We start from the raw sequence: 11703 nt of genomic DNA, 5'->3' as shown, positions 1-11703 counted from the left end.
ACTGGCCTCGCAATGAGGTTTAAACACGCACCAGACCGGCCTCGCAATCAGGTGTAACCACGCACCAGACCGGCCTCGCAATGAGGTGTAACCACGCACCAGACCGGCCTCGCAATGAGGTGTAACCACGCACCAGACTGGCCTCGCAATGAGGTGTAACCACGCACCAGACCGGCCTCGCAATGAGGTGTAACCACGCACCAGACCGGCCTCGCAATGAGGTGTAACCACGCACCAGACTGGCCTCGCAATGAGGTGTAACCACGCACCAGACTGGCGTATGTGCAGACTAACAGCAGACATAAATACCTGGTGCACCTCTCCTGCTACTCCTACCTTGTATGAAAAAGCTCTGTCGTTAATACTGTTCGGGTAGAGCTATCCGATAGCGCCATCCCTCAATGTTCCTGAGTGTAAGCTATTTCACATGGTTGAGCGCACTTGGGATCTGCCCCCAAGGCCCTGCCCATGCCCAATGTTTGGTCCGTAGACCGCGGCTAGGAGTTAGTCCCGCTTTTGTGTACAAAATTTTTGGGCTTTTACAATTGTCAAAAATCTTATTAAAAGACTTGTTTGTACACACAGTTGACAGTAAACCATTTGGCAACGTCAGGAATAGGTCAGAAGGCCGCAGGTAGATGGTGACGGTCCTTCTATACAGCTCCAGCAGTGATGGTGGATCTGTTGGACTTCAGGGCGCTGGATGCTGAGGTTTCCCTGTCTTTTAGATGTCTGTAGGGGAGCGGCAACAACATGTAAACACGCGGGCAGCCCTGGATAATCCGCGCCGGCAGGATGATAAGATCCGGCGGAAGATGGAACCTATGAGAAGAGAAGTAAATGTAATGTTAGTGATGGGACGCCATAGGACATGATACTACTGTGCGGTCACTGTGGCCGGACGGCAGAGGAATCTCATCACACAGAGGTCAGGGATCATCGTCAGCCTTCATACATGTCATAATCCCATCACCGACAGATGACATCTGCTCCATGTGAATTATCCTCCTTGACCGACATCACACAACATGGAGCCGATTCTCACACTTACCTCGTCTCTTTTTCCCCTTTTCCACATTTTCTGATTTTTCTTGTTCTAGAAACAAAAGCAACAACTCAGTAAGGACATATTGTTATGGGATGTGCTGTGTATCTGTGCTGTGTATAGTGGGATTGCTCTAGTCCTGACCCCTATAGTTCTGATAATCTGGTATTATATAATGGGGCAGAATCAGTCCTATACCCCGGACATGTCCTCATCTGAGAGGCATTAGATGTGTCACTAATATGGGGCGCTGAACGCCCTTTGTGCCGCCATGTGGTGCACCCCTAATGAGCGATATTCTACTATAGGAGACGATGTCTTGTTATGATGACGGAGGTTACTGGATGCTACAACGTATCACAGGATCCATGATAATAAAGTACAAAGTTACGGAAATAGAGACTGGGCCCATGGGCAACATAATTGGGATCCATGAAACATGGGTAACCTAGACCTATTACAAAAAAACCATGTGGAGATATTGGACTCTTGGTGGCAACAGTCACATTTTTGGTGCTATAGACATGTACATACCTGACAATGGGGACGAGGATGGCAAGCTGGTTATAGCATCATCTCTATCAGGTTCAGGAAAAGACTTTTTCTGCCTGTTTGGAAGAAGAAAAATATGTAAATCAGTATAAAAAGGATTGTCTGACCAGAAGAACACTGACTATAGGGCCTAATAGGACATATGAAAGTCTTAGGGGGGGAAGGTCTCCTGCTCAAAACTACCTTCTATGGAGCAGAGCGGAAAACAACTACCAAGAATGGCCGGCATGTAATACTATATATCTCCTACAGTGTGGGCAGAACTAACAATACATGACCGGCTGCAATTATGGGCTGTTATCACCAGCGGGTTCTGAAGCCATAATCACAATCACAATGACCAGTAATCATGGGGCACCTGATATTATGGTATTTATGTCCTATATTTGGTGTTGTGCACATAGATCATCCTGGAGGCCCCAGTAATGACCCCATAATCTACTCACATTCCTGGGATGTTTATGTCTGATGCTGGGGTACACACTAGAGGGGACTTGGGATCCTCGTTGTTTGTTATCCTGGTAGCAATGGTACAGAGCTAAATATGGATAAAAATAAGACATTAATTTATTTTTTACTTTTAGATGTCATTTTTAAATATTCTGAATCTATTGATCACAAACTTACCTTAGAAAGCCTTTCAGAGGATGATGTGAAATTTTGGAAGTAAAGGCTCTCATTGTCCACACTTGTGTCCTCTTCCTCTGAGACCATTTGATTGTCTGGATCAGCGTGATCTACAAGACATATATAATGACATATTGTTAGAGGTTGTCACTATGGCACAGTCACCATTTATAACAAATATTAATAGGAACCGATTGTCCCATATTAAGGAAGATGAGACGAACAGCCGCTTAGCCTAGATGACGTGTTATCTACTTACTGATAAATAAGCTGGTGTCCACGTCCGACACAAGCTGAGGAATGTACTCTGGCTTCTGACTTAGAAGGTTGTCAAAATCTATGTCACTCAGAAATGGATGACTCTTGATCTCAAACGCTCCTCCTAGAAATGGAAAAACAAAAGTGATGCGGACGTTGTCAGAGACTACTTCATATCTGAACAGTTTACCTTAATCTGAACTACTGACATGACCGAAGGAAATAGACTGAAAGTCATTGTATGAGAACTAGAAATAGGCAAGCAGATAGAGAAATGCTGATCCTCAAGGATATGAGCCATGAGACCTTGTAAGAAGTGAATATTAATACTATTACATCTGTTACCTGTCCCAATTCTTTGTGCAGGGTTTGTTCTCAACAGGTCACTGATGAGGTCCTGAGCATCGGGGGGAGGAGCGCAATCCCAGTCCCAATTTATGTCTCCTGTTATATAGAAAATTACAGAAAATAAAACCTCTGTATTGGACTGCAAGGTAAAGCAAAGGAAATAACTAAACCCATGTAACCAGGCAAAGCAATGATGGGATTATTCTACTTACCACCGACAATATTGTCACGCAGCTCAGTTAGGGTATCTCCGTGAAATGGTACATATCCCAGAAGAAGTCTATGCAGGATTATCCCCATTGACCACCAGTCGGCAGGTCTTCCATAGCCTTTCTTCAGGATGATTTCTGGGGCCATGTAAGATGGGGTGCCACATTCCTGGAAACCGACAGAAGATAGTGATCAGAATCGATGAAATGATTATCATGACAAGTACTTGCCATAAAAAAAAAAATAACAGAAGATAAAATATCAGTGAAAAAATTGTCTAGAAATGAAGAACGTAGAGAAGAGACAATAGTGTGATGAGATGTGTAAAGAACAAGCTAAGTTCCTGTAAGTGATGCCGACCTCACGGTCCTGGAACTCTCTGGTGATGTCCTCCACTGATTCTTTGTGGGTGTTGGTTTTTGGTGTCATGACACCAACTGTTGAAAGCCCAAAATCTGCGACTTTAATGTGTCCAGTAGGTGTAATCAGGAGGCTGTGGAAGAGAAGATGGATTTAGTCTCACAGGCAATAAATGATAACTTCCCACCATTATTATACTACAGGGTGCACTTACTTCTCTGGCTTCAGGTCTCTATGCACCACACCATAGCTGTGCAGGTATTCCACAGCAACAACCGCTTCTGCAAAGTACAGGCGGGCCAAGGGGACAGATAAAGGACCCCTGGTGGTTAGAAGGGTCTCACAGTCTCCACCTATAGAAGAAAGGAAATATGAGCGGTGAGCGGTTTGTACAGCAGATCACCACGATGTATCCTGAAAAGTGAGCGGAGACATCGGGGCAGGAGAGATTATATACAGATATCATGTATAGTATTCGGAATATTAGTCTGAGGTCGTGGTGAAATGTCGTCCATGTCACTAATAACGTGATCTGACATCTGGTCTACAGCTGGAGATACTGACGTGCTCAGTGCGGACATACAGGGACATCACACACATCAATGACTTTCCGTAATACCTATAGTGAATGCTCAGTGGGGATGTGACCGTCCACGGGGACAAGTCCTAATGATAGGAGCGGTGATAAGATGTCAGCAGACATGGGCTGAACACAATACATGGACATGTCCTACCTCCTACATACTCCATGACCATACACAGGTGAGATCTGCTAGAGAAGGAGCAGAGCATGGAGGTCACAAAGGGACAATCAGCGAATGTCAGGATGTCCCTCTCCAGAAAGGCCCCTTCCACGTCTTTTGGAGTCTTCATGTTCTTCTTGGCCATTTTCTTCATGGCAAAGATCTTCTGTGAGTCTTTATGGCGAACTAAGCAGACGGCCCTGGAGAGAAGGAGAAGCCATGGTTTATAATGAATCCTTATTAACAGTCCGGTGATTTGGGACAGATCAGTTTGCTCCACTGCTTATAACGGAGCTGAATAGTGACAATTAGATGTGGACAGTGGTGTGGACTCAGATCATGTCCCTATGATAACACTGAATGGCCGAGCACAGAGGCTGAAGCCTTGTCATAGGGAACCCTGAGAAATGTGGACTAGGCCAATCTCACCCAAAAGATCCGCTGCTGATCAGCTTGGATGTTTCGTAGTCGCTCATCTGCGGCTTTCTCGCCGGGATCAATGATTCCATCAAGTTCTATAAAAGAAGAAGAAGAAATGATATTAAGATCTAGAAGCTGCAGGAAAACATCTCCAGATGCAGAAACGTCTCCTCCTATATTGTGTCCCCGCTGATGTGCACTGATCCGATGTAGGGAGGATACGAGCCGGACGCTCCGCAGACACAGATGTCATATAAGGGGGGTCCTCCATACACCGGAATCATTGTACAGTGATAGATAATGTGGGAGATCCCACAGATGAGAACTTACAGGGAATGTGTCAGCAGGTTTCTGCTATGTATTCTGAGAGCAGCATGATGTAGGGGCTGAGACCCTGATACCAGGGATGTGTCATTTATCAGGCTGTGTAGTGTTGTGTCAATAAAATCAGTGTTTAATCAGCAGGAAATTATCACTAGAGGACCATCTGTCTTGTGCCATGAAGTCCAATTGCTCTATGTAACCCACCCCCACCACTGATTGGCAGATTTCTTCTTATGCGCAATGTACACAGAAAGCATCCAATCACTGGTGTGGGTGGGGTTATACACAAACAGCATCCAATCACTGGTGTGGACGGGGTTATAGACAAAAAGCAGCCAATCACTCGTGTGGGTGGGGTTATATATGAAGTAATGGATACATCTCTGGAATCAGGGTCTCTGCCTCTATATCAGGCTGCTCTCAGATGGGAGCAAAAACCTTCTGACAGATTGTCTATATTATAAATGATATTATCTAATGCAATAGTGTCATCTCCTCTTAGAATAGAGACGTCCCCTGGTTATATGGGGATAATACTGGACGGGTCTCACACCCCATGATCAGTGACACACAGACATCTCCCTCTATAATACTTACATCGTCAGGTTCTTGGATCTCCGGGATCTCTAAGATTACACTGTCAGGATCCACCAGCTCAGTTGTTTCTAAAATAGTTAGTGATAAAACGATGAAGAAATACAGTAGATTAGAGGATATTAATCCTACAGACATAACTCAGCGATATAACGGAGAAATGACAAGACGCCTGTAAATGGGATTAACCCTCGCTATAGGGGGATTCTGAGTATGGGAACGTCCGGCGCATCCATAGATAAGTGTCATGTAATGATGGAGGACCCCAATCTCCACATGAATGAGGATCCCATCGCCCTCACTGCACATGTGAGTGATGGGAAGAAAACCGAAGCATAGGAGCCATATGCAAATTAGCCTGGAGGTGCACTGGGGCGTGTCACTGCACTCAGACTTCTTCCACGCCCCCAGGGCGCATCCATTCTGATTTCTTTATGACTTCTACATTAGATTTCTCCTGACTGGCACATTGGACATCTGGAAGAAATGTGAGAAAATGTCCTGTACAGTCCTCCCGCTCCTCCCATATGTAACATGTGCTGCCAGGTTCCCATTACACAGAGTGGAAAGAGTAAATGTTCTCTATAATATCCGGATATTTCTTGTAGAAGGTTGTGTGATCGGCTCACCTGTGGTCAGATCGCTGCTCGGCCCCGGCTGACTCGTATTAGGGTCAGGGGTTTCGGTGGTCACATTTTGCCCATCTTTGGTGTCGCCTTCTGGTGTCTCCTGATAGATAGAATATATAGAATTAACATGTGGAACCTTCCACTAAATCACCAAACACATAAATCAGGAAGGACTAAACCTGCATTTACAGACGCACCGCCTGTAACTACAGATCAGGCGCCATCATGAGGGCTTTTCTCAGAACGTTCTCTCAGATCTGACACCAGATCTTCTGATATCTGACTGGTGATCTGGAGAAGATCAGAAAACAAGGACGTGTGATAGAGAAGATGATGGCTCCTTACCAGGCGATCTGATGAGCGGGCCGGACCTTCCAGGACACACAGGACTTCTTCAGCCAGTTCTTTAATAAGAGATAAATCTCCATGTTGAGATCTATTTTCAGCCTATAAAGAAGAAAAGAAACAAAAATGAAATTCTGAGATGAGAAAGGTGACAATGGAGGCGGCCATTGTATGTGAGGTCTGCTCCTCTCTCTGCAGATACCACGACTGCACATCTGGGGACTCGTCCTGTGTTATATTGGAGGAATGAAGAAGCTTCTATCCCACCATTATTATCCAGTATTGTGGAGATGTGTGCGGAGCGTCCGCCATTTACCTGCTGTAGTAATGTCCTGATGTTCTGGGGTAAATCCGTCAGATACTCTGAGGTGAGATGACCTCGGTGGTATTTGGTCAGGCAGTCCCTTACTAGCCCCACCACCAGCCGGTGAGTGAAGCTGAGGACGCCATCGGGTGGTAGAAGCACAATCTCAGGGCGATTGGTGGTAAGAATCTCCCATAGTGCTTCTACCTGAAGATTGTCCAAAAGGAAATCAGTCATAGTGAAAAACTGCAAGTGCTCAGTCACTAAGGAGCCAACAATGGCAGCCGTGATAGCGAGAAACTGCAAGTGCTCAGTCACTAAGGAACCAACAATGGCAGCCGTGACCCTGTGTACATTGTATAAGTAGACTGCGGGCGGTGATGTCATAATGCATAGTGATGTCATAATAGCTCATCTTCTCCAGTGATGTCATAATGGCAGACCATCTCATAATGGCTGGTGATGTCACCATGGAATCTTGTGATGGAATGTTCTAGGGTGGCTTTGAACAAATACATGCTGCCCAGCAATATTTAAAATGTGTGAGGGCTCATACTGTATATAGGGGCTATGTGATGGCTCAGCTGTTTATAGGTGGCTGTTTGTGGGCTCATAGTGTATATAGGGGGCTGTGTGTGGGCTCATAGTGTATATTGGGGCTATGGGATGGCTCTTACTATATGTAGGGGGCTATGTATGGGCTTATACTGTATATAGGGGGATGTTAGGGTACTTTACTTCTGCTTAATATTAAGTGATAAAATTAATAAGCCTAGAAGCCTGAGAATGAATGGAGCTGCGGTCAGATATCCCACCTGCTCCATTTTATAATGTGGATAAGTTTCCTATCAATTATTAAACTTTCTCATTCTTCCGATCGATGCAGTTTCTAATGGTCGGACCTAAGTGATCACCTATCCTGTGGAGCCCATGGATCAGTGATAACTTGTTTTAACCAAAGAACCCCATTAATGTAAACTACTGTAATTATACTTCGCAGTTATGGGGGCGCACAGCAGATGTGCAGGAGCCGCCTGTGCTTTACAGTCGATGGTCCACTATAATGGGGATAATGACTGACAGATATTTGCATATAGCTGTAGGGTGGGCCCCATAGAGTCCATTCCCCTGGTGGGCCCCAGACACCCCAGTCCGACCCTGGACAGAAGTGATTACAGACTGCAGGGAGAAAATCAGACAGACATTAGATTGTATACTCACATTTTGATAATTCAGAGTCTTCAAAGAAGATGCAATGGCTTCTAATCACTTCCAGAGTCTGGAGAGTTCTGGACTTCCAGTGCCCACGCCCGCTTTTTATACAGCTTTGTTTGGGGGGTGGCTTAAACCAGTTCCTGAACATGTTTACTCAGAAAAACGCATGCGTACGCAAATGCAAGCATACGCATGTCCTTGCGTACTTATGCCTTCCCATAGACGGTAATGTGTTGTTTTGACGCACTCCATCTGCAAGTGTCCGCATGCGTTTGGCTGCGGATATTTGACGTCTCCAAAACTGCAACATGTTGCGTTAGCCGCGCCCCGCTGCACACCGCAAAACGACGCATGCGTATGCATCCGCAGGTGAACGCATGCAAACGCATGTCTCTGCGTACACCATGTTAAAGATATGCACGCAGGGCACATGCGAATGTATGCGGTTGAAACGCTGCGTACACAGACGCAAATGTGAAAGCAGCCTAATCCGATGCCTCCATATAATTGTAATTCCCCTTTACGTCCTCCCATCCAGTGACCTGGTAATAAAAATGAACTAAGTCTCCCCTCTCCCACAACAAGTGGTGCTGTCTTTGTGCCTGCGGCCTGTAGCTCCGACTCCGGCGGTGCGATGAAGTGATGTCATTGCACTGGAGAAGTAATTCAGGCATGTGCTCATGTAAGATAACAGCAGGTACGCAGGATGCAGTGACGAGACGCGAGACTGGGTGAACTTTGGCTAAGGAAACTTTTATAAATTTGAGCCACTAGGGCTATGCTTAGCAACCAAAAGCAACAATAAAAGATTTTGTCCTCACAGGGACTATGCACGAACAAGCACTTTACTGAGAACACGACTAGTCCGGCAACAGCCGGTTGCTATAGGGCTGCGATATGGCCGACTACGGGTCCTTATTTACTAAAGTGTCACTTATCCGTCCTGACGTCCCTCAGCGTTGCTGATGGGGCTGCGTTGGCGTCACAGCCGCGGGGCCCAGCTGCTGAAGATCTGTCGTAATCTTCGGGCGCCCCAGCACCCAGGAGGAGTTGGGGCACAGCAGGCCTTGAAGGAGTCCTGGAGTTGGGGCACAACAGGCCCTGAAGGAGGCCTGGAGTTGGGGCACAACAGGCCCTGAAGGAGGCCTGGAGTTGGGGCACAACAGACCCTGAAGGAGGCCTTTGTTGAGGTAACCCCTGTTAAAAAAGCGGGGTTCGGCTTATCAGCAAGTTTTATGAGACTCTCGTCTCCAAACTGGGTTGAGTCGCAGTTCCCAGGAGTGGCGGTTGGCAGGCCACGCGCACGGCTTGTGAAAAATGAGGATGAATGAACTCATGGAGATCAACATCCAGCACTGCGGAGACACCATCACATGTTTCTCAACGCAGTGATTCTAGAGCAATGCCCCCATCCCTTATGGGAAATATGCAAAAACATGCAAAACACAAGCCGCGGAGACACCATCGCATGTTTCTCAATGCAAGCAATGACTAGCCAGGTCTTTCCCCGGGAAGAAACAACCACGGGAAGGGCAGTCTCCAATGAAGGAAACCACCTATGCCAAAACATGGTATCCATCCACAGACAGCTGTTTCGGGGTATTGCCCCTCATCAGTGTGGAGTAGGAAACTGGCTTGGACCTATCCGAAGAGTTCCCCTGTAGGCGGGGAGTAAGCCCCAACTGCCGACTGCAGCGGGGGTGGCGTCCACTGCGGCCCACGATGAAGAGGCTGCAGCCGTGGACTGAGGCGGGGCGGCAGCGTGCAGGCCGCCGCGGGCTGGAGTGAAGTGGCAGCGGCTGCGAGGTGCGGCGGATCAGCCGCAACAGACCGGAGCACAGCGGTAACGGCTGCGGACGACCGTGGGCGGGGAGCGGCGCCAGATTGGAGTAAAGCACAAGTCTCTTGTCGGTAGGTTCGTCACTTACTCTCCACAGGCCGCTGAAGGTCTCCCCTCTGATCAACATCTGTCACTCTGGCTCTCGACCTCCCACGGTTTCTTGCTCCGTGTCTTCCTCTCTGCCAACTGACTCCCCTGCGTGCTCCCTGTCCCTTTTATACTCGCCCCTCCCCTTGCTGTCCTTTCACTCTCAGCAGTCCACTCTCCTCCTCTGTTCCCCGGGTACTGTTTCCTTAGGAACCCAGATGGTGGTCCCCTTGGTTCCGGCCCGGACACTCTGCGGGGGCCCTCCTCCCTACACTGCGAGGACTGGCGGAAGCCGGGGCATGGTGCTCCATAGAATATATGGACAGACAGGACGGAGCACACGGTGGGATGTATATAGAGATTTAATATGTGTACGCTCATTTCAATTTAGACAAGTGAATTAATTACATTTTATAATATTTATCTGGGATGAGAAATTTTTACACTTAGCGGGAAACAATTTGAGGAGGCGAAGGCTCGTAAAGTGCGTGCCACACCTAGAGCACTACCTTGAGCACATGATGGGAAGTTATGTCAGATAGCGCTATCAACCTGCCAATATGGGGCTAAACCTGCAGGTCGCATTCACTATTACAGGTAAGCGTGCAATCTGTGAAAAACACTAGTGCTAATCATATGCAGCAAATATACGTGAATAAGCTCTTATTTGGAGCGCTGTCTGCCTTTTCTATATTTTATACAGTGGACCTCACTTCGGTGACCAGGGGTTCGCGTCCAATATTCCACGGAGCGGCTGTTATTATTTTAAAAATATATTTTTCTATCTAATTGTACCCAATTACTATTTTCATCTTTATGTATCTCATTTTCTATGTTATCTATGTCAGATAAATACATTTATTTTACTATCTATCTCATTTTTATCAATCAATTTCATATCTACAACCCCGAATCAAAATAAGTTGTGACAGGTTTAATAGAAGCCTGGGAAAGTAAGTGGAAGTAATAAAAAACAAGGGTCAATTTCTAACTAAATCACATGACTTGTGTATAAAAATAGATTGTAAGAGAGGCAGAGTCTTCCAGAAGCAAAGATGGTCAGAGGTCACCAATCTGTGAAAAGCTGGGACTAATAATTTTGGAATAATTTCAAGAAAATGTTCTTCAATGTAAAATTGTAAAGATGTTGAATATACCGCCAACAACATAAAATCATCAAATAATTCTGGAAAAATCCAAGTGCACAAGGAACAAGGTCGATGAAAACATAATTCTCCCTCTGTACAAATCACTCGTCAGACCACACTTGGAGTATTGTGTGCAATTTTGGACGCCGGTGCTCAAGAAAGACATTACTGAACTTGAAAGGGTTCAAAGGCGGGCTACTAAAATGATAAATGGAGTTGGTTCACTACAATACCCAGAAAGGTTATCAAAATTAGGTCTATTTACTCTAGAAAAGAGAAGACTTAGGGGAGACTTAATATATATGTACAAGTATATCAGAGGGCAATACAGAGATCTCTCCAATGAACTGTTTGTACCAAGGACTGTGACAAGAACAAGGGGGCATTCTCTTCGTTTGGAGGAAAGACAATTTCTGCACCAGCATAGAAGAGGGTTCTTCACGGTAAGAGCAGTGAGGCTCTGGAATTCTCTTCCTGAGGAAGTGGTGATGGCCAGCTCACTGAATGAATTTAAGAAAGGAATGGATGCTTTTCTTGTGAGTAACAGTATAGAAGGTTACGAATAACAGAATATTATAGGTAGATGGTTGACCCAGCTTAGGGGAAGGAATTTTTTTCCCTATGGAGAAAATTGGCATCTACTCTGTGGGTTTT

The 11703-nt window shown here is 46.1% G+C and overlaps 1 protein-coding gene across 1 annotated transcript; it reads right to left on the bottom strand.

Annotated features, from left to right (window-relative positions):
- Positions 1 to 513: 513 nt before the first annotated feature.
- Positions 514 to 9941, bottom strand: LOC141101366 (microtubule-associated serine/threonine-protein kinase 1-like). Its single transcript, XM_073590437.1, has 13 exons — positions 9903 to 9941; positions 6456 to 6557; positions 6111 to 6210; positions 3615 to 3753; positions 3401 to 3533; positions 3043 to 3208; positions 2828 to 2926; positions 2484 to 2606; positions 2225 to 2334; positions 2044 to 2135; positions 1580 to 1653; positions 1052 to 1096; positions 514 to 822 (listed from the first exon to the last, which is right to left on the bottom strand). The coding sequence occupies exons 1-13, from the start codon at positions 9939 to 9941 to the stop codon at positions 725 to 727; spliced, it is 1320 nt and encodes a 439-aa protein (XP_073446538.1). The 3' UTR covers positions 514 to 724.
- Positions 9942 to 11703: the final 1762 nt, after the last annotated feature.

Source organism: Dendrobates tinctorius, unplaced genomic scaffold (assembly GCF_039654945.1).
Source record: "Dendrobates tinctorius isolate UK_male_01 unplaced genomic scaffold, ASM3965494v1 ptg000116l, whole genome shotgun sequence".
NCBI classification, from domain to species: domain Eukaryota; kingdom Metazoa; phylum Chordata; class Amphibia; order Anura; family Dendrobatidae; genus Dendrobates; species Dendrobates tinctorius.
Note: the sequence above shows the minus strand (reverse complement) of the source record. Positions and strands in the feature narration are given on the sequence as shown.

Excerpts from the sequence above, each read along its gene's own strand:
- LOC141101366 (XM_073590437.1), bottom strand. The coding sequence starts at position 9,941 with ATGTTGATCAGAGGGGAGACCTTCAGCGGCCTGTGGAGA. Across the intron at positions 3,534-3,614 it reads AGAGACCTGAAGCCAGAGAA|CCTCCTGATTACACCTACTG; the intron begins GTAAGTGCACCC and ends TCTCTTCCACAG. Across the intron at positions 823-1,051 it reads AAAGGGGAAAAAGAGACGAG|GTTCCATCTTCCGCCGGATC; the intron begins GTAAGTGTGAGA and ends CTCTTCTCATAG.